This window comes from Panthera pardus, unplaced genomic scaffold (assembly GCF_024362965.1).
Source record: "Panthera pardus isolate Hobbes unplaced genomic scaffold, ASM2436296v1 HiC_scaffold_21, whole genome shotgun sequence".
NCBI lineage: Eukaryota > Metazoa > Chordata > Mammalia > Carnivora > Felidae > Panthera > Panthera pardus.
In genome coordinates, this window is record NW_026526777.1 from 47,978,099 (window position 1) to 48,004,238 (window position 26,140).

The window sequence follows — 26,140 nt, forward strand, 5'->3', positions numbered from 1 at the left end:
ATTAACCAAATGTTAGCTATAAAAGCAAATATCGCAGGGCACCTGGGTGGCCTGGTCGGTTAAGCGTCTGACTTCGGCTCAGGTCATGATTTCACGGTCCGTGAGTTCGAGCCCCGCGTCGGGCTCTGTGCTGACAGCTCGGAGCCTGGAGCCTGTTTCGGATTCTGTGTCTCCCTCTCTCTGACCCTCCCCCGTTCATGCTCTGTCTCTCTCCGTCTCAAAAATAAATAAACGTTAAAAAAAAATTAAAAAAAAAAGCAAATATCGCAAAATATGTAAATAAACCATCATAAATGAGACCCAGAAGAAACAACAAATAGTAATTCTAGATACTAATAGTTTCATATATTAGAAATATGAGATTTAGAATATGAAACCATCCACGAAATGTTTGAGAAATGAAAGATTGAATCTAAAAATAAATGAGCAATAAAAAATATTAAATATGATGAGACAGATACAAAAACAAACAACAGAACTCTTAGGTGGATAATACAATTATTGATTATAAAACTCAAAAGATGGGTTTTAGCAGAAAAGATGCAGCTAAAGCGCTTATTAATATCTTTGAAAAAACTACCCAAAATATAGTACAGAGACAAGGAGATGGAAATTATGAAAAAGAGATAAAGAGACAAAAAGCACAGATGAGAATGTCTAATATAAATTTAATCAGAGTTCCAAAAAGAGAAAACAGAGAAAATGGAGAACAGATATTTACCAAAGAGATCACCACTGATAATTTTCTAAAACTTATTAAGGATATTAACCTATACATAGGATTGTGGTATAGATATAGATACAAAAATAAAAATAAATCCAGAGGAACTAAATTTATTCTCCTGCCTGAAATAACCTCAATGACAACGACGACAACAACAAAGGCAAAGTATGTAAAACAATTTTCAAGATACATGTGAAACAACAATTTTCAAGACACTGAATACAAGGCAATGAAAGCGAGTAATCAGTGAGAGACTAGAAGTAAATAAAGCCTTATGATTGCTCCAAGTTGCAGACTTGAAAGTTTCCAGGCCAAAGCACAAGGAGAGAGAACGCTGGAGAAGCCCAGTGGACTCTCTGAGTTAAGGAGACAGAGCTAGGAGCCTAGGGAGAGGAAAGCAGCAAAAGTTCAGAGGACAGGGTACTGAAGAGAAAAGAGCTATTCCGAGAGATCCTCTGGAGGTCTGCAGAGGGTCCTTCTCAAGGAATCAGCTAAGGAAAGATCAGGATCATCATCAAGATCAGGAAAGATCATAAATGTGAAGAAACTACCTGAGGCCGAGGAAGAAACCATCTGAAAGGATCGGGAGGTAAGAGCACCCAGCACTCACACACTGCTAGAAATGGTGCTGGTTCTAACCAGCCAGTCTGGAAAAACTTAGGATTCAAAGAAAAGTCTTGCCAAAGTATTTACAAACAATTAGCCATAAATTAAGCACTGTTCTGGTCTGCCTAAAGGCCCAAAAGCACCAAACTGTTTTCAAGTAGCTTAATCATGTCACAAATCAAAGTTCAAGAATATTTTTAGAAATGCAAAAATACACAGCATCCAATAAGCTAAAATTCACAATGTCTGCCATCCAATCAAATTTACCAGGCATGCAAAGAAAGCAGAGAACACACCTATGAGGAGAAAAAACTCACCCAGAACTGGCATAAATGTTAGAATTAACAGACAAGGACATTCAAAGCTGGAAGAAGTCATTCAGATACTAGGAGGTAAGTTTTCATGCACTTTGGTGGCACAGAAAATTGCCTTGCCAAAGTCTCAGGGTGGACCTGATAAGATTTCCATATAGAAGCGTCAGGAGACGGCTCTAGAGGTACAGGCGCCTGCACTGGTGGAGGACACAAATCTGTGCTTCAACGCTTTCAGGGGTCTCCCTGGCCCCTATATACAGTGGTTTCCAGAAAAGTTAAAGCCTAAAAGTCTGAACCAGCTCCTGGCTGGGTTCCAGGACAGACTTTGCCCATGTGCTCTGCACATTTCTGCTCAGCATCAGGGACCCCAGGAGGCCAGTGTGCCCGTTCAGGGGCCAGAGCTTGGGGCCAGATGGTGGTGCTCTGAGGCTGATAGGACTTTGGCTAGGACCCCTGCCTGATGGATACAAGCAGACGTACACAGAGATGCCCATAGCTGAGAAGAGAAGAAAGTCATCTCCCATTACTTCTGGTCCCTGCTTGAGCTACAAAAATATTTTTACAGCCCGATCCTTACAGTAGCCAGTGATGATCACCCTGGTTAGGGATCTGGGGAAGGCTAGCCTGAAACCTCCCCCATCCAACAGGCGCCCCTCCAAGTACTGCCTTCAGGATTACCACTTCCTAGGGGTGTTGACACAGCCTCATCAGCCCTGTTTGGAGGAGCGGTTGGCTCTGCTTGGAGAAACTTTGCGCAAGGGACACCATTTTCTTGCACTCAGAAATTCAATAGTCCTTCCTATAGCCTCCTGGCCTGGGATCCCATGGCAGGATTGAGGGTTTGGGAAGAACCACACAAATAGCTTTAGATGTTTTTAAAATGCAGCAACTAAAAATACTGAAAGTACTCGCTTCCATTATAAAATAGATATATCAGCTTTGGGGAAAAAAAACCTATAACTATATTTTGTATGTTTGCAACGTTAAGTAGAGACATGGCAAATATTTTTGAAATGACCCAAATTGAGCTTTCAGAGATGAAAACTACAATATCTGAGTTGGAAACATCACTGAATGGGATTTAAAGCAGATTAGATACTTTAGAAGAAAAGATTAGTGAACTTGAAGATAGAACAGTAGAAACTATACAAAATGAGGGGCCCCTGGGTGGATGGTTCAGTTGGTTAAGCGTCTAACTCTTGATTCAGTGCAGGTCATGATCTCATGGTCATGGGATAGAAGCCCACATCAGGTTCTGTGCTGAGCATGGAGCCTGCTTAAGATTCTCTCTCTTCTTCTGCCCCTCTCCCCTGCTTGCACTTTCTTCTCTCTCTCTCTCCAAAATCAAGCAATCAAGCAGTAGAACAACTATATAAAATGAACAGAAAAAGATTTTAAAAGAAAAAATGTTCAAAACATTATCAGGACTATGTCATTATTAGTGGGCTGATATGTGAGTAAATGGACTCTCCTGAAAAGGGGGGAGGGTAGAAAAAATACTTGAAGAAGAAAAACTAGCTAAAAAATTCCCATATTTGATGAAAAACATACACACAGATCCAAAAAGCTCAATGACCACCAATCACAAGAAACATAGAGAAAATTATACCAAGGCACATCATAATCAAATTGTTCAAAAGCAATGATACGATGCTCACAACTTAATGAATTCCACAAAATAATGGTCAGAAAATATGTCAGCAGTTAAAATTCAGGTGTGAGTAAAGCAACCAGTCTGAAAAGACTACGTGCTGCATGATCCCAACTATGTCACATTCTGCAAGAGAAAAAAGTATAGAGACAGTAGAAGGGTCAGTGGTTGCTACAGGTTCAAGGGAATGGGAATGGAGAAGGAATGAATAGGTGACATGTGGGGGCTCGGGGGCATGAAATTGTTCTCTATGACATTGAAATGGCGGTGATACGGCATGAAATCAATATTGACTAATTAGTGTGCTTTCCACACACAGTATATTTTACTAAGAAAACTTGAAAGAAGTGGGGATGTTTAGCCTGGATAAAAGAAGGCATAAAAGAGAAGACAAAAATGGCTATTTTCAAATATTTTAGGGACGCCTGGGTGGCTTGGTCGGTCAAGAGTCCGACTTCGGCTCAGGTCATGATCTCACAGTCCGTGAGTTCGAGCCCTGCGTCAGGCTCTGTGCTGACCGCTCAGAGCCTGGAGCCTGTTTCAGATTCTGTGTCTCCCTCTCTCTGACCCTCCCCCGTTCATGCTCTCTGTCTCTCTCTGTCTCAAAAATAAATAAACGTTAAAAAAAAAAAAAGAAATCTTTTATCTTCTCTCTCCCTGTGAAAGAAAAAGAGAGAAGAGAGAAGAGAAGAGAAGAGAAGAGAAGAGAAGAGAAGAGAAGAGAAGAGAAGAGAAGAGAGAAGAAGGGGTGCCTGCTGGGTGCTGAGTGGCTCAGTCTGTTAAGCGTCTGACTCTTGATTTCGGCTCAGGTCATGATTTCAGAGTCATGAGATCAAGCCCCACATAAGGCTCCATGCTTGACATGGAGCCTGCTTAAGATTCTCTCTTTCCCACCTCCTCTGTACCTCCCATACTCACACATTTGCACACTCACACTCTCTCTCTTAATCTCTCTCTCAAGAAAAAACTTTTATCTTTTAAAAGAGTCAGATGACAACATTTTTTAAAAAGTGAATAGGCAAGTAACAAACTAGGAGCACATATTAAGTACATATATTTACAAATATTCTTAATATATGTAAATATGAGATTATACACACACACACATACATACATGACAAAAAACTAGTTTCTAGGATATGTAAAGAACTCCTACTCAATAATGAAAAGACAAACCAATTTAAAATTAGGCAAAATACTGGAACAGATATTTTACAAAAATAATATATGGTCAATAAGCTCATGAAAATGTGTTCAACACAATTTGTTGGCAGGAAAATGCAAGTTTAAACCATAATAATATATTATCACATACCCACCAGAATGGCCAAAATTTTTTAAACTCACAAAATTAAATGTTGGCAAAAATATAGAACCACCAGAACCCTCATACATTGTTAGTGGGAGTATATCATGGTGTAACCATTTTAAGTAAAAGTATAACAACTTCTTATAAAAAATAAACTTAGGGGAGCCTTGGGTGCTCACTTGGTTGAGCATCCGACTTCAGCTCAGGTCAACATCTTGCCATTCCTGAGTTTGAGCCCCACAGTGGGCTCTGTGCTGACAGCTCAGAGCCTGGAGCCTGTTTTGGATTCTGTGTCTCCCTCTCTCTGTCCCTCCCCCACTCACACTCTGTCTCTCTCTCTCTCAAAAATAAACATTAAAAAAAATAAAAATTTTAAAAAATAATAAAAATAAACTTAAACCCACCTCATCCCATCCTACATATTTACCCAAGAAATGAAAATACACTTGCAGGAAAAGATTCATACAAGAATGCTCATGGTAGCTTTATTCAAACTGGAAAGAACCCAGTGTCCATCAATAGGAGAATGAATAAACTGTTTACCCAGCAATACAAAGGAATGAACCATCAGTATATGCAACAACATAGATGACATGCTAAATGAAAGATGCCTTACATTAAAAGGTACAGTTGACTCTTAAACAATGTGGAGGTTATGGGGCACTAACCCCCATACAGTCAAAAATCCACATAAAACTTTTTTTTCCAATGAGGCATTTTATTTGTATGAATGTATTACATCCCTAGAAAAAGAATCCCAGGATTTTCCCTCCTGTGTGTTTTCGTCTTGCTTCTTCATGGTCCATGATGCCAGCTGAGGTTGTCAGTACAATGAAACCAAACTGGCGGGACGGGAGCAGATTATTCTGCCATTTTTCTAGATCTTTGAGTTGTACATCAAACCTGGGGCTGATCACTCCACACTTCTTTAACCTGCCTGTGAGGTTCACAACAATTTTCCCAGCTCTGTGATCATCGATGATTTCAAATTTGCCAATGTAACCAAGCTTCATCATCACAGTCAGAAAGCGGATGATGACTTTGGAGCATGGTCTAATAAGAACCTGGCGTTTGCCTCTCTTTTCAGCACCGTTAATACTCTTGAGAGCATCTGCCAGGACATTCATGCGCACCATTAGGGCAGCACGGAAAGACGGCAGAAAGAGCCCACATAAAACTTTCGACTCCCCAAAAACTTAACTACTAATAGTCTACTGTTGACCAGAAGCTTTACCAGTAACATAAACAGTCGATTAACACATATTTTGTATGTTATGTGTATTATACACTGTATTCTTACAATAAAGTAAGCTAAAGAAAACATCATTAAGACAATCATAAGGAAGAGAAAATACATTTACAGTACTGTACCATAAAAAATCTGCTGTAAGTGAACCTGCACAGTCCAATCACATGTTGTTCAAGGGTTAACTGTACTTGTGCTCTATGGTCCCATTTATACACAGTTCCTAAATAGGTGAAACTAATCTAAGAGGGAAAGAAGTCAGAACTTCCGGAAAAGTAGGGGTGGGTATTTACTGAGAAAGAGCAAATTTGGGGAATTTTGTGGGGTGATGGTAATTCTCCATATCTTGATAAGAGTTTGCATTATGTAAGTGTATGTATTTGTCAAAAGTCAACAAAGGCAGATAAGATTTGTGTTTCTCAATACACATAAATTTTACTCGAAAGGGAAAAAAGGTAAGTAAATAATGAACTCTGTCTGGGTAATGATATACATGACAAAGAAGGGGGAATATACTGAGGTCAGCAATTTACTTTGAAGTACATGAAACTGGTGGGTGGATAGAAGGATGGCTAGCTGGACAGACAAGTGATAAATAAGTAGAGTAAAATGTAAATGGCAGTATCTAGATAATGGGTATGTGTGTGCTCACATGAAAATTACTTCCATTTTTACAGATATGTGGAAATTTCCATAATAAAATATTGTAAAAGTAAAAATAACAGCAACCAAAAAAAAGGCAGGTGTCTGCATCTAAAGATATTGATAGTGTCGACCAGAAAGATTATAGCAGCAGCTCTATTTCTTAGTAATGTGAGAATCTTACTCAGCTCATGTCCAATCTGGGAGTTATTACTCCCCTATAAGATAAAATGTTATTATGAAACTCTGTTGCACGTGAAAACTTCCTTCTGCTGCAACAGGCCTGGAGGCAGTTACATGAAAAGCAGAGACACACACAAGCCGATCAGAAAGCACTCAAGGAGAGCAGGGGCAGAGAGCTACCATAACATGCAAACAGAGAGAGGAAGTCAGAGGCTGACAGCAAGCGTTTGCAAGGCATGCGTGGTGTTACCATTCCTTGGGGACTTCTGTTGGATCCTCCCAATAACCTTAGGAAGCAGGGAAAACTCTTTTAAGATACCAGGCTCAGGACAACCAGAGTCCTCCCCAATGAAGGTGAGCCCTACTTCAAAAGACCTCCTATCACAAGAAAATGCTGGCCACTAGATTGTTCTGAACCTACTGGGTATTTCACCATTCCACAGCCACATCATGAATATTTGCAGCAATTAGCCTCAACCCTACTTTGTATTCCTTTTTTAAAGAATATTTCACACTCATGTACACTTTCTATTTATGCATGTATATATTTGCTTATTTATTTATTTAAAGCCCCAACATGGGGTTTGAACTCTTGACCCCGAGATCAAAAGTCACATGGCCTTACCGACTGAGCCAGCCAGGTGTCCCATCACCTACTTTATATTCTTAACTCTCAACTTTATTATAAATCCTTGGCTTTGAAGCCCTACTGTAATCCTAAAACTGGTACTCTGAAGTTAGTGTTTTTGTCTCCCTGGTGACTCAACTTTTCTTAAACGATTTTTGGTTTTGGCTTGCCTGCCTGTCTCTTTCTGTCAGACTTCCTGGGATAGAACCCCACCTGATCTGGGCCCCTAGAAGCTAACTCCTGAAATCAGCTGGAAGAGTCCCACTCATCCCTACTCCTGATAAGGGGCAAGTCTGGATCCACCCTGAGTCATCCAGCTCCTTTACCGGGCTTCCTCATCTATCCCAGGCTTTGTTCTTAGAATGACAACTCAAACTTCAGATGTCCCTTTCTTCATTCTAATTTGCATTCTCCAGCTGTTGAGGTGTTCTAAGAACCTACTCCTTAGTATCTAATCTTGACCAGTCTCTTATTAACGGCTTTGCTCTTCATTTCTCAGCACCATCAGATAGGAGGACTCAGCTTCCATAAATCAGACAGCAGGCAAATAGGGCAAATTTATGTTATTAATTCTCATTCAGAGAGAGCTAATAATTTGCTTGTGGTTCCATGGCAAGTAAACTGTAAATACAAAATTTGAACCCAGTATTCTAATTCCACTATTCCTTCCAGCTTTTTGTAAAGTACCACAGTCATAAGAAGCATTATACGACAATAGTATTTATCACGATCATCTGTAATAATTATATGTACTGAGCATCTACTTCTCGTGACAATCCTATGAAGCATCCTAAGGCTTGACACAGACACTCAACAGACATCACTGAGTGATGAATGAACAAATGGGCAAAGAATATGTTCACAGTAGTTATTACCTGCATTTACAGATGAGGAAACTAAGGCTCACACTTTTACCAAAGTCACACATCTACATGATGATTTAAACCAGATCAGTCTGTCTCCAAAATGTATACTTTTTCTAGTATTTCACATAGCACTTCACTCCTAATCATAAAAGACTATGGTATCAAACATCCCAACAGAAATCATCTTAAGGAAGTTCTCAACTATTATATTTTCACTATAGAAAAAATAACAGAAATGCAATTCAGTTCCTTGTTACCAATAGGATAAAGAAGGGAACTTTTGTGATTTGCTCAAAAACAGATGTAAACATAATTGTAACATAAAACTCAAAAGGAAACCAGGATATTCCAAGAATGGCTCTAACCTGATTTTGGACAGTAGTTCTCCTCTATCTGCACAGTCCACACTGACCTGTCGAATAAGTTCATGAAATACTGTATTGTAAATAGTCTGCTCCTTCTTCAGCATATGCAGTAGTTTGTGCATCTGGCAGAAGATAAGGAGTATCATCAGTGTTTATTACAGTCTTGTCAGTAAAAACCCATTTTAGGAGGTAAACACTCTGAATGTGAATGTTTAAGACACACCTTGATAATTTATGTCACTTATATTTTCCTTATAAATATATACACACAAATGATATATTATTTTTAAACATCTATGTTTAATCACGTACCTCTTTATATGGTGCAATGAGGTTACGGTTTGCTTCTATATCATCCCTGACAAGAGTATATAACCTGAATCTAATCATAAGTACATGTCAGACAAACCAAAACTGAAGAACATTCTACAGATTAACTGGCATCTGCTCAAATATCATGGTCAAGAAAAACAAAAAAACTGTTTCAGATTATAAATTGTCTAAAAGAACACAACAACTAAAAGCACCATGTGAGGGGGCGCCTGGGTGGCTCAGTCAGTTAAGTGTCCAACTTCAGCTCAGGTCATGATCTCGTGGTTCATGGGTTTGAGCCCCGCGTCAGGCTCTGTACCGACAGCTCAGAGGCTGGAGCCTGCTTCAGATTCTGTGTCTCCCCTCTCTCTCTGCCCCACCGCCACTGGTGCTCTCTTTCTCTCTTTCAAAAATGAATAAACATTAAAAAAAAAGTTTTTAAATAAATAAATAAAAGCACTATGTGATCCTGGAATCCTGAAACAGAGGGGTAAATAGCTATAAAAACCAATATAGGGAGAATTGATAAAATCTGAAATTTGAATATGGACAGATAATACTCTCACATAAATGTTAAATTGCCTGACTTGGCAACTGTATTATGCATATGTAAGAGAATGTCCTTATCCATAGGAAATACACCCTGAAATGTTTGGTGATAAAGAGGCATGATGTCACCAGCTTACTCTAAAATAGGTCAGAAAAAAACTATACATATAAGGATATGTATGAAGGGGGGAAGAGAGAACGAATAAGCAAGTAGGGCACAATGTAAACTACTAGAGAATTTGGGTAAAGCTTACATAGAAATGTCTTATACTGAACTTGTCTATAAGTTTCAAATTCTGTAAAAATAAAAATTTACAAAACAGAAAGGGCCTGCATAAAGAAAAATATCTATAATTATGTAAGATTGAAAGAGCTCTTTTCATTAACAAAATAAAAATTTAAGTGGTAAGAAAGCATGGTTTAATTGGCAATGTTTGGTAATGGTACATAAAATAATAAGGGGCTTATAATCAGTGGTACCTTATAGTCAATGAAATACGGTAATAATAATACTAACAGTTATACAGTGTCTATTACATGCCAAGCACTATCTAAACCTTTTATATTCATATGCTATTTAATCTCAACAGTCCTATGAAGTAGATATTATTATTACCTGTAATTTATTTTATTTTATATAAATTTTAGTTAGTTAACATACAGCACAATATTGGTTTCAGGAGCACCATTCAGTGATTCAACATCCAGTGCTCATCCCAACAAATGCCCTCCTTAATACCCAACACCCATCTAGCCCATCTCCCATCCACCTCCCTCTGTCAACCCTCAGTTTGTTCTCTATCGGTAAGAGTCTCTTGTGGTTTGTTTCCCTCTTTTCTTTTTTCCACCTTTTTCCCATATGTTCATCATGTTTTGTTTCTTAAATTCCATATATTAGTGAAATCATATGATATTTGCCTGTCTTATTTCACTTAGTGTAATACATTCTAGCTCCATCCATGCCATTGCAAATGGCAAGATTTCATTCTTTTTGATGGTTAAGTAATATTCTATTGTATATATATACCACATCTTCTTTATCCATCCATCAGTTGATGGCTATTTGGGCTCCCTCGATAGTTAGGCTATTGTTGGTAGTATTGCTATAAACTTGGGGTTCATGTACCCTTTTGAATATGTATTTTTGTATCCTTTCAGTAAATACCTAATAGTGCAACCGCTGAACTGTAGGATAGTTCTATTTTTCGTTTCATGAGATATTACCTCTAATGTAAAGATGAAGATATTGAGGCACAAATACATTAAATAATTTGTCTAAGGTCACTAGCTAATAAATGGCAGGGCACGGTTTCAATCCAGTCTTTCTGGCTCCCAGAATGCACGCTTTTTTTTTTTTTTTAATGTTTATTTATTTCTGAGACAGAGAGAGACAGAGCATGAGAGGGGGAGGGGCAGAGAGAGAGGAAGACACAGAATGGGAAGCAGGCTCCAGGCTCCGAGCTGTCAGCACAGGGCCCAACGCGGGGCTCTAACTCACGAGCCATGAGATCATGACCTGAGCCAAAGTCGGCCGCTCAACTGACTGAGCTATCCAGGCGCCCCTCAGAATGTATGCTCGTAACCACTAGGTTACAATGATCTTTGCAATTACCTTGGTTGGCCCTGTATATTCCTGATTCTCCACACCAGCCCTCTCTAGCATGGCGTCCATCACATCATTCAGTTGGACCACTTCTACTCTTTTATTAGGTTTCCTAAAAGATTAAGGCGGCAGACTTATGATATTAGTGTTATAACAGGTCATCCTCACCTGACAAAAAGAATATAATATACAGAAAACGTATACAGTATCGAATATTTGTGATATTTTAAAGCATTAGCCCTACTACATCTAGTAGCGCTTGTACTGATCTAGTGGGTTATACCAGTACTAACACTAAAAAAAGAAGAAGAAAAAGGAAAGAGAAAATGTAAACAGTGTGATCCTCTTTTTTGTAAAGAAAATAATAGTTCCCTCCAAAAATTCTCTACACTTATTGTGTAGGATTGTAAGAACAGAGGAAAAATGTGGAGAGGTAAATACCAAGCTGTTAATCCTGGTTACTTCACAGTGTAAGAAAAGAAAAGGGAGGAAAGATAAGAGAGAAGATAGGAAGAAAAGGAGAGGTAAGAAGAAGGAAAAAGGAGACAACAGTAGCAGACGTCTGCTGTACAACGTTGCCTAGACTCATTGACACTGTACCGAAAAAAAATTAAGAAGATAGATCTCATGTTAAGTGTTCCTTCCACAGTAAAATAAAATTTTAGAAGAAAGAAATTTAAAACTAAAAAAAATATTTTGCAGTACTTAAATATTATAAATATGTAAAATTGAATATGCAATTGGACAAATGAAAACACTGATTAAATGCTAGAATTTAATTAATTAAATTATATGGACAATTATTTAAATTATATGGACAATTATTGGGTTTCTGCTACAATTTTAATATTTTCTGTATAACAAAGTACTATGAAAAATAAAAATATGCATATTTTCCTTCTAAGAAATACTTTCAAATATAAACCATACTTACATGGATGGGAAGAGCAATAGCCTGTTTTCATTATCTGTGAGGAGAGTAGTATATTTGCTGCAATAAATAAAACGGGTCAATATTATTGGGAGAAAATTAACTGGCCTGTTTATCACATGTGACAACATGATGAACCTAAAACCTAATCAAATGGAGAAGCTTGGAGGCAATCAAAACAGTGCATCATTTTACACACAAGATCATAGCTACATATCTACAGACACAGATGTAATGATATTTATCATATTTGGAATATTTTCACTAAAGGAACTTTAATCACATTCTTCATACGTTAAAATATGAAAACTTTCTTGATTCTTCTTTTTAAATGCCTTTTCAAAGGTGGAAGGGTGTTCTAAGAACACCGAAGTCAACAAAGTTAAGTAATGAAACAGGTTATAAAATAAATAAGCAAGGATGAAACTAGAACCCAGTCTACCTAACTCCCAACCATATCTAAATGAGTATCACATTTAAATTTACATTTAAATGAGTATCACAATGAGAACCACATGGTAATTCATCTAATTCATTATTATTTATGTATCTTTTTCTTTCCCTAGTTAATAAGCATTTTCTTTGGTTCTGTCCCTTACCAGAACTCAAGTTGGTTAATAAGGTCCACTTTCAGAATTTAGATCACTGAAAAATCTCCAGAGAACATAAAAATTCAAAATAAAGTTTCAAGAACGAGAGAAACCAGAAGCAATGATACCCCAGGAGCAACGGACACACCCACTATCCAGATCGTGATTTCTAAGTACCATTCTCCACCAAAAGGAATCAGTACTCCCAGGAGAAGCGACATAGCTCATTCCACAGCCTGAGTTGGGAAATACAGGGTGAACCTGGAAACCTTATTGAATCAGAAAATAAGGAAACACTCAAAGAATGATGGGGACATGTCCAAAGAGAACACAAGCCAGATCAAAGGAGCTAACACTGGCCAAATCAAAGAAGTTTTGAACATAAAAATAAATAATTGCAGTAAAGAATTATAACTCCCTGGGGGAAAAAAAAAAAAAAAAGAAATCCTTGAGTCCATATGGTAAAATGCTAACTAATAAACAGATGAGAAATGATGACGCTAAAAAAGTCATCAAAAATATCTACAGCTGGTGGGTTGTTAGGAAATTTACACTGAAATATTTGATGATAACAGGTCAGGACATCTCCAACTTACTTTTGAATAGTTTTAATGTATTTATGTATATGTGTATTTTAAAACAAATAAGGCAAAATGTAAATACTCAGTGAGTTAAAATAGAGTACATGAGAGCTCCTTGTCCTTCCTATTTTTATAACTTTTATATAATTTTTGAAATTATATAAAAATAAAAATTCCCCCCCCCCAAATAAATTCCATTTAGTTCTCTTTGGCAAAATATTGTTCTGAAAGCCACTATCATAAGGACATGTCGTATAACATGAACTGGCAAGACAGCCTCTGGAGATTTTGTTATAAGACCTTAGTCCAAAGTTCTTGTTGTTTAAACTATGAAACATTCACACACTGTTTCAGCAAATATAAGCAAGATCCCAGTTTTCACCCCATAAGCAGAATGACAAAGAAAACTGGAGATGACAAGTGCACAGGCTGGAGCGAAGCCATCAAGGGTGTGTTAGTTATGAGATGTCAGCTCACAGGGCTACTTTCCTTTGTCTCCATGGCCATGGCTCAAAACCCATTGCTAAAGAGGCACAGGCAAGCATTCAGAACAAAGCTCCTTTTTCTTTTCTTTAAAGATCAATTGTTTATTTCAAAATTAAACAGTAGGGAAAGACACAGAACAATTTGACCAGTGAAATCCGAAACTTTTTTCAATAAAACTTTTTCATTAGTTTTTGGCACCTTTCTTAAATTTAGGAAGGAAAGCCAAATGTTTCCCTATTTCAATGTAGATATGGGTGCACCGTTTTCAGGTTCTTCTGTGTCTGGGAAGGAGGAAACAGTTTCACCTGTCAGATAGGCAGTGTGTGCGTATCACAGTACTCACTCATCATAACACTCCAAACCTGAAACTCCTGTATTTGACACAATATGAAATTCTTCAGGAATCAAAGTGTCTGTTATTTTCTTTGGCTTAAAAAGAAAGATGGACAAGAACGAAAACATTAGTAAATGAAAAAACTGAATTGCATAAATCAACACTCCTATCCCAAAGGGATACTATTTATTAAGTTAAGCGATTTTGATTACAGAGAGAACAGTATCAGTAACTAATATGGATCATGGCAAGTAGTAAAAAACTGTTAGCAGAGAACACATTAAAAAAATAACCATAAATTAAAGAGCCTTGGTTTTAGTATTATTTACACATGTCCCTACATTCAGTAACCCACTGACTCTAAAATTCACCTTAGCAATATGCCAAAGATAAGAATTCTACAGCCTTAAACAGTAAATTTAAAAAAAATCCAGTCTCCTATACTGTATTTTCTAGATTTAACTAGAAACTAGTTTATAACTAGTTTATAACTAATTTATAACTTTCTAGATTTAACTAGAAACTAGTTTATAACTAGTTTATAACTAGTTTATAACTAATTTATAACTATAGTTATATAGTTATCCACTTAGATAAATAAGGTATTCTAGATCTTTTCACACTAAATACCCTTTCCTAGAAATAATTAGAAAGTGCTACAAAAACTAATAAGCAATACAGTTATAGTACAACATTGCTTTATATTTTGAGGAAATGATTTTTTTAAGTACAGAAAGAGGAAATTATTTGTCAAATACTCTATTTACCTTATGAGGCACAATGACACCATCATTTGACTGTAATGAACGGTCCAAACGTGGGGGACAAAGCGAACTCTCCCTAGTCTCTCCTTTAACATATTTAACATCATACAGAAAAGAAATATCCCTAAAAAATAAGAAAAATATATTCACAAAATAAATTTTCTGTCTGGCTACTGAATAAGAGTAGGTAAGGTCCTTCTAGTGCATGAAAAGGGACACAGAACCAGTCTCCTGTCCTCATACGTCACTAAGACAGCTGAGGTATTAGACATGAACCACCCCCACCCCCATCCCACTCTTCCTCTTCTCCACCTCACATTTCTCATTCACTTCACAAATTCTTTCCCCTCCTTCAACTTCAGGCTAAGATACATTCTCTTCCCCAGGGTTATTTCCTCCATTGATGTCCTTGATTTCATCCTTAGCCACATCCTTTGGGATCTCATTCCATCAGTCTGCTTTCTGTGTGTCTCCCCCTCTCTTGGAATACTCCCTTTGGTCTATAACTCAAGTCTCTTCCCCTTCTAAAAATCTTCCCTTGACCATGCACTGCTGTCATGTTATCACGACCTATTTATTGATCAATGGATCTCTCACTCTGTTAAACATCAGATTCCTTGAAATTTCCTTGCAATCTTGATTTCCATCTCCATCTCTTTGAAACCACTCTAAAAAGCTGATGACTTTCCACTGCTAACTCATCAGTTCTTCCCTTCCACTATGTCCCTTTAATATTTCCCAGGGTTGATCATCTCTCTTTTTAAAAACACTCTCCTTTCCTCTATCCTCTGTGCTATTGGATTCTCCTTGTTCTTTTGCCGTAACTACTCCTTCTTGGACTTCTCTATGACCTCCCGCCTACTAAAGGGAAATGTTCTGCAACATTCTGACCTCATCCCTCTGTCTTCTTTCCCTATGCTTTCTCTCTAAGCTATGCCATCAAATCTCACCTTATCACATTTGTTACCTCTCTCTATATATACCACTGGATAATTCTCGCTCCACTCTAACTTTTCACCCTCCTATCCTCACTAATTCTGTCAGGAAGTACCACCACTCCATTCATCAAAATCTCAGCATATATAGTTGATTCCTTCCCATCCATTGCCCTAATTTCCATATATCACTAACACTCATTAATTTTACAGTCACCCTCATTATCACTCTAGTATTGGATCCTATTGTCTCTTGCCAATGCCAAATCACTAGTCCAAGCTGTCCATACTTTTTAATGTGGATTCTCAAGTCTCTCTAGTATATTCTACACACTTCTTCCAGATTCATCGTCCTATAGCACAGTTATAATCATGTCACTTACTGCACGTGATTTTCACATGTCTCTGTCCCTCCAATTATAATTGGTATAGCCATTATGAAAAATAGTATGGAGCTTCCTTTAAAAAATAAACAATAGAACTACCATATGATCTACCAACCCCACTTCTGGGTTTATATCCAAAGGAAAATAACCTGGTTCTTGACAAGATATCTACACTTCCATGTTCACTGCTGCATTATTCACAATAGCCTACATATCGAAACAACTTGAATGTCCATTAGCGAATGAATGAAGAAATGTACACACACACACACACACTGAAATGTTATTCAGCCTTTAAAAAGGAAATCCTGTGCTGACATGACAGCTCAGAGCCTAGAGCCTTCTTCGGATTCTATGTCTCCCTCTCTCTCTGCCCCTCCCCCACTTGTACTCTCTCTCTCTTTCAAAAATAAATAAAACATTTAAATAAATAAAACATTTAAATAAATAAATAAAAATAAAAATAAAAAGGAAATCCTGCCATTTGTGATAGCATGGGTGAAGCTGGAGAATATTATGCCAAGTGAAACAAGCCAGACAAAAACAAATACTGTATGATTTCATTCATATGTCAAATGAGGGTATAAAGGGAGGGGGAGAAATGAGGAGATGTTGGTCAAAAAATACAAAGTTTCAGTTATGCAAGATGAATGAGCTCTGGAGATCTAATGTACAGCATGGTGATGTTAATTAGCAATACTCTATTGTGCATTTGAAATGTGCTAATATATCTTAAATTTAATCTTCTTACCACACACACACATAAATGCTAACTATATAGAGGTGACAGATAAGTTATTTAGCTTGATGGTGATCTTTTCACAATGTATACATTTATTAAAACATCAAATTGTACACCTTAAATATACACAATTTTTGTGCCAAAGATATCTCAATAAAGTTGTTTTTTCAGAAAGACGCTCTCAGGATGATGGGACATTAGTCATTATTACACCAGTAACTGCCAGAGATTGGCCAATACAACTTTGTTAGCTAAAAACAATGAATGGTTCATATACATACACAAATACATCTTTTGAAGGGAAATATTGGTTTGGTAAATGTCATTCAAATTTTCTCAGAGTAATTTTAGGAGGCTTTATATTTCTATTAAATTATTGGTTATCTTTATTTTTAGGGGAGACATTTGGTCTATTTGTTGGAATATAACTTTTCATTAAAAAATAGAGATATGCTTTATTTCTCATAAAACTCTTGTGGAAAATCACCTGCTTCCACTCTTCTGGAAAACCTATTTTTATTTAGAAAAAAAGCAAAAAACAAAAAAAACTTTGATTCTGATCCACAATATGAAAACTGGATAAAAACATTATCAAACTAAATTCATCCTTCAAATGTTTTCTTCAAATCAACACTGGTTGAGTTATGTTCACAAATAAGCATGTTTTTTATCTGAAGTTGTCAGGGAATGAGGTATTTCAGAGATAGTGATTTTCCAAATCTCTGCGGTATGCTTTTTGAAAAACATTAAGTCTTTCTAAAATGTATTTAAAACTCTGTGGCTTTCTTGAACAGAATATGTGTAACTCAATATAATCTTTTCTTGACGATTCAGGTAATGACTTCTTAAGCTAGAAGTGTCTTGAGGACAGTCTGGTTTATGTTTCTGAAACCTAGGTCAGTACCGGAATATGGCAGGCACTGATGTTGGGGGTCGGTGGGGGGGGGGGGGGGGGGGGTGGCAGGGAGGATACCTTCTTCGGATGGAAGGGTTGGAAAGCACTTTCCCAGACACCCCTGCAGCCAGGGTTCTGGGCATGAATTAAGCTCCACAAGTAGCGCTCACTTCGGCAGCACATATACTAAAATTGGGACAATACAGAGAAGATTAGCATGACCCCTGTGCAATGATGCCATGCAAATTCGTGAAGCATTCCGTATTTAAAAATAAATAAGTTCCACAGTAGATGCACTTTTGCAAGATTTTAGAGGTAGAAGTGAGAGAGAAGCCATTTTCTTGTCATGCTTTCAGTGGATTTTGCCAGCAACACCATGGAGAAGTGGTTTTCCTGAAGCAACATGCCAGAATCCAGTCTCCAGCTACCCAGATCCAGAGGGGCATTACAGTGACAGCAGTAACAGCTCTATGATCTCAGCTTCCTGATCCTTGGATCACAGTTAAGGGGACTTTTTTTGCTTATTATTGTAGTATCATTCACATACCATAAAATTCACCTTTTTTTTTTTTTTTAATTTTTTTTTAATGTTTATTTATTTTTGAGACAGAGAGAGACAGAGCATGAACGGGGGAGGGTCAGAGAGAGAGGGAGACACAGAATCTGAAACAGGCTCCAGGCTCTGAGCAGTCAGCACAGAGCCCGACGCAGGGCTCGAACCCACAAGCTGTGAGATCATGACCTGAGCTGAAGTCGGACGCTCAACCGACTGAGCCACCCAGGCGCCCAAAATTCACCTTTTTAAAGAGTACAATTTACAAGTTTTTAGTTTAGTCACAAGTTTTTACTATATTCACAATTTACAGGTTTTAATATATTCATTAAGTTGCATAACGACCACCAGAATCTAGTTCTAGACTATTTTTATCATCTCCCCAAAAAATCCTTACCCACTAGCAGTAATTCCCCACTCTCCTCCCCAGCCTCACCCCCAGCAACCAGTTATCTAATTTTGTCTCTACGGATTTGCCTATCTTGGACATTTCATAGAAACAGAAACACACATGTGCCCTTTTATGACTGGCTTCCTTCATGTAGCATGTTTTCAAGGTTCGTCAATGTTGTAGCTCGTATCAGTACTACATTCCTTTTTATGGCTGAATAATATTCTATGGTAGATGACATTTTGTTTATTTTTTCAGCAATTGATGGACAGTTGGTTTGTTTCCACGTTTTGGCTGCACGAATAATACTGCCATGAACACTCATGCAAGTTTTTGTGCAGACATATCTTGTCAATTCTCTTGGGTACACAGCTAGGAGTGGAATTGCTGGGTCATATGAGGGACCTATGTTTACATTTTTGAGGAACTGCCAAACTGTTTCCCAAAGAGGCTGCTCCATTTTACATTCCCACCAGCAACGTCTGACACTTTCAACGTCTCTGCATCCTCATAAATGCCCGTTATCGTCTGCTTTTTGACTATGGTCATCCTAGCAGGTGTGAAATAGCATCTCTTCGTGGTTTGATTTGCATTTCCTTATGGCTAATGATATTGAGCATCTTTTCATGTGCATATTGGCTCGTTTTATCTTCTTTGGACAAATGTCTGTTCAAGGGGGCATACACTTTTTTTTTAATTTGAGAGAGAGAGCATGCATGAGTAGGTGAGAGGGGCAGAGAGAGGGAGAGAATCTCAAGCAGTCTCCACACTCACATTGAGCCTGATGTAGGGCTCAATTCCACCACCCTGGGATCATGACTGGAACTAAAATCAAGAATCAGATGCTTAACTGACAGGGGCCCCAAGGGGCCCTCTTCTCGCAGCCTTGGAGGTAAGTAGCCTGCACCAGGGGTGAATTCCATTCTGTTCTGAGCCTTATTTCCAAAAGTAGTGCTTCACACCTGCTCCTTTAGCCCTTGTAAATAGTTGATTTGCTGCCTAAGATAGGTTTTATTTTCTGCCCTGAACTCTGACTGATAAAGCTGTTGAAAAATATTACTCAGAGGCTATTTGCTGGGTTGTTTTCTATTTTACTGCTGTGCTCTAAATATTTAAGGTTGCTAGACAAGCTTTCTCATGTCATACATATATACATGTACAAGCTTTCTCATGTCATACATGCATACATGTACTAGGTTTCTACTGGTGCCGTAATGAATCACCACAAACTTAGCGGCTTAAACAACACAGGTTTATTATCTTACAGTCTGTGGGTCAGAAGTGCAACATGGGTCTCACGGGGTAAAATCAAGGTGTCTGCAGGGCTGCACTCCTTTCTGGATGCTCTAGGGGAAGATCCATTTCCACGTCCACTGGAGTTAACTCAAATTTCTTCCAGTACTAGGACCGAGGTCCCTGTTTCCTGGAAAGTTGGCAGCTGAGGGCCATACCCAGCTTCTAGAGGCCAACAGCAATTCTTAGCTTGTATCCTCCCCTCCTCCATCTGCAAAGCCAGCAACCGTAGGCTGAATCCCTTCCCTCTCGCGCTTTGAATCTGTCCTCCTTCCACCTCATCTCTCCAACCACTCAACTTCCTTCTTTCTCCACTCTGAAGACTGAGGCAATTAGGTTGGGCCATCCCAAGAATCCAGGTAATCTCTCCATCGCAAAGTCCTTAACCTCAATCACATCTGCAGAGTGTCTTTTGCTATGTAAGGTATGTACTCAGGTCCTGAGCTACAGTGAGAACATCTGGGGGAAGGCCATTATCCTTTTTACCACAGTGAGGATCTTCATGGTTTAAAACTTCCAAGTCAGAAGCCATTTGACATTAGAACTTTAATGTCGGGTTATTGCCACATTCAGATATAGCTTATTATTTTTTTCAAAGTACTTCAAACATCTCGTAACTACCAATTATTACTACTAATAATTACAACCATGATCTGAAGGTATAAAGTATAGATATTTTGACACTAAAGCCCCAGGACATAAAAGTTAATAGCCCAAGTTCCTGCCACTTTTTCTAGCACTGAGACATAGCTGGGTAATAGCACCTTATATTTACCGGCAGCTGGCTGGTTCAGTTGGTGGAGCATGCAACTCCCGACCTCAGGGTCGTGAGTTCAAGCCCCATGTCGGGTGTAGAGCTTGATAGCTAGCTAGCTAGCTAGACAGCATTGTCCATTATCTCCTTTATAATACCTTCTTTCACAATATCCCTAGGAGGTACACAAAATGGAGTAAGTCCATTATTCTCTTCCTACAAATGAGCAAATGGAACTCAGACTAAATAACCCACGCAACATTTCTTTCAGATGAAGCGGTCTCATGAGGGTTATACAACTGATAAATGGACCAGGCAGAGAAAATGAGCAGGTCGCAATCCTCCCAGGGAAAATGGTGACATTTAGAATATTTTTAGGAATGGTATAAAAACAACAAATAGTGCTTGCTGATTTGATCTGAAACAGTGTAAAAGTTAAGCTTTCACTCTGAGGAAAACCAGGGAGTAAGCACTTGCTTTTCAAGGTTTTCATGAAGCTATGCTACCTCACTCTTCTTAAATGAACAGGCGAAGAGGCATTAAAGGCACTCTATCAGATCTGGTCTCTTTTACTAGGGGACGACAAGCGACAGAAGAGTGAGGACAAGCACAGAAAGGCATGCAAAAGCAAATCTAAACAAACCAAAAGTAGGTAGAGATAATAACCAGACACACAGAAGGATGGTCCTGTACCTTCTTCAGATTGTATTCTGCTTCATCAAATATACTGCAGGCTTTAAACTTAAAATCTTTGATTCTATGATTTTTCCAACTGTGATGCTCCCAAAGAAATGAGATAAAATGAGAAAATGACTCAATTCATCTGCATCTGCCTCTTTACCTTCCAGCACCCGTTAGGGAGACAGGATGGTCAATCAGGTACTTGAACTTAGTTCTTCGAATAGGGTGATGCCAGACTTGGTCAGTCGGACGCGGAAGAGTGCCCTGGGGATAAAAAAAGCAAATATATGAATACACAGCAGAGGGCGCTGTAGTCAAATGAAATCAATCCTTAATCCTTTCCAAGGTTTACATTAAGGGCAGTTGGATAGTCTGAGGAGAAAAAGAATTCTCATTCAATACTGTGGACAAAAAGTGAAACTAGGACAATTCCAAAGTGAAAGGAAAATATCAAGACTAAGAGTAGTAATGCTCGCTTAGGTAAATCACATTTAAAAAAGCATTTCCATGGGGGAGGGGAAGGAAAAAAAAAAAAAAAAGAGGTTAGAGTGGGAGAGAGCCAAAGCATAAGAGACTGTTAAAAACTGAGAACAAACTGAGGGTTGATGGGGGGTGGGGGGGGGGGGGTGGGTGATGGGTACTGAGGAGGGCACCTGTTGGGATGAGCACTGGGTGTTGTATGGAAACCAATTTGACAATAAATTTCATATATTAAAAAAATAATAAAATAAAAAAAATAAACGTAATTCTCAATAAAAAAAAAGGATTTCCTTGGCAACACTGGTACAAACGATTTTAGTTTTCAAACTAGGAAATTAATTTTAAAGTATTTTGAAAGACAATCAAGAATAACATAGTGTTAAAAAAAGAAACAACAGGCCCAAAATGGAGTAAGATGGGCTAAGCCCCACATCAGCAAACCAACATTTCCGTAACATCTTACCTAACCGCAGTTCTGGCATCTCCCAAAGGGGCGTTTTAAGCCCATCAGCTGGAAGTTCCTGACCAGCACAAGTGAGGTAATCAGCCTGATAGGCTCCCACCCTTCCCCCAAGGGGAAGATGACCTTGCCTGAAATAATCCTTTCTTTTGTTAATGACTTCCTTGTCCCTGACCCCTTCTACCAGTAAAAGCCCTCTATTTTGTACAGTTCCTCAGAACTCCTTTCCACTTCCTATATGGGATGCTGCCCGATTCATGAATTGCTGAAGAAAGCCAATTAGGTCTTCAAATTTACTCAGTTGAATTTTGGTTTTTAACAATAACACGCTCAATAAATACTTAATGAGCTGGATACCAAGAAGACAGGTGTTCCCAAGTACTCGATGTATGTGTATGTTCACCTTTGGGGTTTTAGTCTTCTTAGGAGGCAGTAAGTTTTCAGGACAAGGACCAGCATTGGCTGCAGAGGCCAGAGAAAGAAGAACTTCCTCAGGGATGAACTCATTCTGAAGGGATGAAGGAAGGGGTTTTGAACGATCCACCATAGTTTTTTTCTCCTTTAGTTCAGGCAGTCCTAAGAAAGTAACGGGAAAGAAAAACCTGCGGTAGTTTTTTGTAGATTTAGTTCGGAGGTTCCCACGCTGCCTCAATACCATCTGTATATTTCCAACAGAGAAAACACTGCTTCTAGCTGCCAGAAACATAACGCTATTTTAAACACTGAACATCATCTTGTCAAGGGGAAAAAAATATTGCCTGCCCCCCTCACTTTTACACCACACACAGCTTCAAAAACTGATGCACAATTATTCCACATTCCAAATTGAAAACTAAACTCACTTCACTTGCTCAATGAAACGGGATAGTCTTAAAATGATGGAAATGTCTATTTCCCCTTTGATGTGAGAATGACAGATCTCTCCTCAAAACTGTCAAATTATTGAGTAATTATTTCTGTGTAAAGTCAAAGGTGAGAATAATCGACATTGAATTGGGGCATTTGTAGAGTGGAAGGGATCAGAATCGGGTTTAAGAGGAAAAGCAGGATTAGGACTGTCGGCAATGAAGAGTGGAATCATCTGAGAAAATGGGCTGAGCAGGAACAGTACGAATGTTCCATTCAGCCTGACTAGGGCAGAGGGATTGTGAAGATGGGGGATGGGGGGGGGATAAATAGGAAAAGGCTTCCTATGAAGTCAGTCAAGGAGGGTTGGGCTGTCACTCTTAACAGATCTGCATCCCTCACAAAGTATGGCTTCTGTTAATTTCTACAAGGAGGTCACACCTTCCTGGTTCACCAACAAAACTTCTCAAGTTCACATGACCAAATCTCTTTATCTCTTGAATGTTTGAAAAGGAGTTAGAATATCACAGCAGGAAAAAAAAAATGCTGGGTAGGGCTTTAGCGAAATCTTCCCTAAAAACAAGATCAAAGTGTTGGAGGGAGTTTAGCATGGGAGTAGGAATGAGTCTAGCTGATTATTATTCTAGTACAGATCTGCATTATCTGTATATGAATGAAAATTCTTAAATAAGGAATGCTTGTCTTTAGAATAACTACTAAAACCCGATACAAACTGGTTCCTTAAAGTCAAAGACCAGGTACCAAAAAAAGTAGTTTCATGCAACTATTGGTACCTAAAATGGGTGAATTTAAAACAATACAAAACTGGGCGTCTGGGCAGCTCAGTTGGTTAAACGTCAGACTTGGGCTCAGGGCATCATCTCACAGTGAGTTCGAGCCCCTCACTGGGCATCGCGGCACACAGCCTGCTATGGATCCTTAGTCCCCCCCCCTCTCTCTGTCCCTCCCTCCTTGTGCTTGTTCACTCACTCTCTCTAAAAAATAAATAAATATAAAACATTTTAAATAATAACACAATATAAAGCTCATCATCATTTGGGGCACCTGGGTGGCATAGTCAGTTAAGCGTGGGACTCTTGGTTTCTGCTTAGGTCATGATCTCCCAGTTTACTGGGTTTTAGCCCAGCATCAGGCTCTGTACAGGCAGCGCAGAGCCTCCTTGGGATACTTTCTCTCCCTTCCCCACTTGTGATGTCTCTCTCAAAATAAATAAATAAAACAAAAAACTCAACATCTGAAAACAAAAATTAGTCTTTAGGTGGAGTAGTGAGGCAGGACTCTGACTCAAAAATACTATAAAAGGAATGTTTTGTTTTGTTTTTTTTTTTTATTGAAACGAGTGCACTGGAAAATGCAACTAATTAAGGTAGCCTGATAACTCAGATTCTGGAAAAAGGTGAATGGATTGTGGATTGTGAGTTCCGACTACGGCCGTGATCACTGATGTCTGCGGGATCCATGAAGAACTTTACCTGTCTCTTCCTTGGATGCAGAGACTTTTAATTTTTTGCCCTCTGCCGTTGACACGGAGGTTAGCAATGTGGAGGGCGTTTTTGGAAGAGACATAATCAACAATGCCTCCTACCACTTTCTTTAGTAATTTGGAACGTCCCTCCAAAAAGCTAACTTAGAAACAAATCCTCGGCGTCCTGGGATTTGGCAGGTTTGCCACACTGTCCTGCCGACAAAAAAAAAGGGGGGGGGGCGGAGTCCCATTAAGTGCTTAAGAAAAATATGCATTTTAGAAAAAATATGCAAAGATCAGAGTTTTGAGTCTTAAGATCAGAGTTTATAATACATCTGGAGTGGGTTTTCCTTCTTTGGGGAGACTTCTGGGTTCTCTCACATCACCTGACGCGACTGAAGCCTACGGGTGGGTCAGGGTCTGGGTCCAGGCCGGGAAGGGCACGCTCGGCCCACCCACCTACAGCGGGCCCCACCCGAAGGGCGCCCCTCGGTCCAGGTGGGGAGCTCCGGTCCCCGGCCTCCCGACACGCAGCGTCCTTGAGCACGCCGCCTCCGCGGACTCTGGGAGGGGCAGGGGGCGCGCCCAGGCGGCAATGGACGTGATGGGAAACACGCACTTGGAGCCGGTACCTGTGAATTGTGTTTCCCGCCAGACATCTGGTCGCTTCGCCCTTTCCCGGAACGCCTGCGTGTCGTCATAGAAACCCAGGACCCCGAGCTTTCGCAACTCTCACTGGGGGCTGTCTTGGGCGGTGCCTGAGGAGCGGAGAGACAGCTAACAAACAATCCCAACACTCGGGGATTCGGGGTTTTTCACCGCGGCATAGGTTCAGCAGCAACAGAATACAGAAATATTTAATCGGGCCGTTCTCACGCAGTGCGAAAGTGTCTAGATCCCGGTGCTTCCGCCCGCAGGTCGTCGCCAGTGCGCAGGCGCTAGCAGAGGCCAGAGTCGCTCTTCCCCTCCCCCGGGAAGGACCTCAGTGGCTCCCGACAGCAGGTATCGATGAGTCGGAGCCAGCCTCCCGTAAGAGATTTGTTTTTCCATCGATCTCTCCCACTTTTATGTTGTTCTGCATATTTTTCTAAAAGCCAAATTCAAGGAGAAATTAGGGAATCAAAAGCTCTGGGTCCCCAGCAGTTGAGGCTTCCTTGCCGATGCTGCCCCCTGGCCTTGACATCTCCAACAAGTCTTCTTGGGCGCTTAAGCACAGCCCTCTGCCCCACCCCATAACCGGCCCAGCACACTGAAAGCATTCTTAGGTCTAGGCTTGTTGTGGCTGGAGGCAGGGAAGGAGACTACACTTAAGGCGAAACCAACCCAAGTAACATCGTTGGGTCTTCTTAAAAACCTGTTCTCGGGGAACTGAGAGGAGGAACTGAGATCCCAGCCCCTTACCGCCCCCAAGGATCATTTTCTGTTAAGATGGAGCCTTAATGCCAAACAATGATGGCTGGAATCCCAGTGTCTGGATGACTCCAGTCTAGCAAATAAACTTTAAAAGGAAAGGGAACTTATCTTGTTCAACAGCCCCATTCCTTAGTACCAAGC

The 26,140-nt window shown here is 39.3% G+C and overlaps 2 protein-coding genes, 1 non-coding gene and 1 pseudogene across 5 annotated transcripts in view; 2 read left to right on the top strand and 2 right to left on the bottom strand.

The window, feature by feature from the left end:
* AXDND1 (axonemal dynein light chain domain containing 1) overlaps positions 1-25,798 on the bottom strand; it is an 87,958-nt gene extending 62,160 nt beyond the window's left edge. The window contains exons 1-9 of one of the 3 annotated variants that reach the window (XM_019426426.2): positions 25,219-25,798; positions 24,594-24,799; positions 22,658-22,830; positions 21,475-21,578; positions 14,688-14,808; positions 13,930-14,015; positions 11,933-11,989; positions 11,008-11,110; positions 8,535-8,656 (exon numbers count right to left, since the gene is read on the bottom strand). In XM_019426426.2, coding sequence (XP_019281971.2) covers positions 8,535-8,656; positions 11,008-11,110; positions 11,933-11,989; positions 13,930-14,015; positions 14,688-14,808; positions 21,475-21,578; positions 22,658-22,830; positions 24,594-24,687 — 860 coding nt within the window. In that variant the 5' untranslated portion in view covers positions 24,688-24,799; positions 25,219-25,798. The remainder of the gene's footprint in view (positions 1-8,534; positions 8,657-11,007; positions 11,111-11,932; positions 11,990-13,929; positions 14,016-14,687; positions 14,809-21,474; positions 21,579-22,657; positions 22,831-24,593; positions 24,800-25,218) is intronic. The other 2 variants (XM_019426416.2, XM_019426411.2) reach the window with 2 other exon arrangements.
* Positions 1,629-2,249, top strand: LOC109250144 (inosine triphosphate pyrophosphatase-like; annotated as a pseudogene).
* LOC109253508 (40S ribosomal protein S15a-like) lies at positions 5,302-5,764 on the bottom strand. The gene has a single exon (XM_053909213.1). The coding sequence runs from the start codon at positions 5,738-5,740 to the stop codon at positions 5,348-5,350; it is 393 nt and encodes a 130-aa protein (XP_053765188.1). The 5' UTR covers positions 5,741-5,764; the 3' UTR covers positions 5,302-5,347.
* LOC128778961 (U6 spliceosomal RNA) lies at positions 17,805-17,911 on the top strand. The gene has a single exon (XR_008424814.1). It is a non-coding gene; the product is annotated as a U6 spliceosomal RNA (small nuclear RNA).
* Positions 25,799-26,140: the final 342 nt, after the last annotated feature.

What these genes read in the sequence shown, in the direction of transcription:
- LOC109253508 (XM_053909213.1), bottom strand. Translation starts at nt 5,740, where the DNA reads ATGGTGCGCATGAATGTCCTGGCAGATGCTCTCAAGAGTATTAACGGT.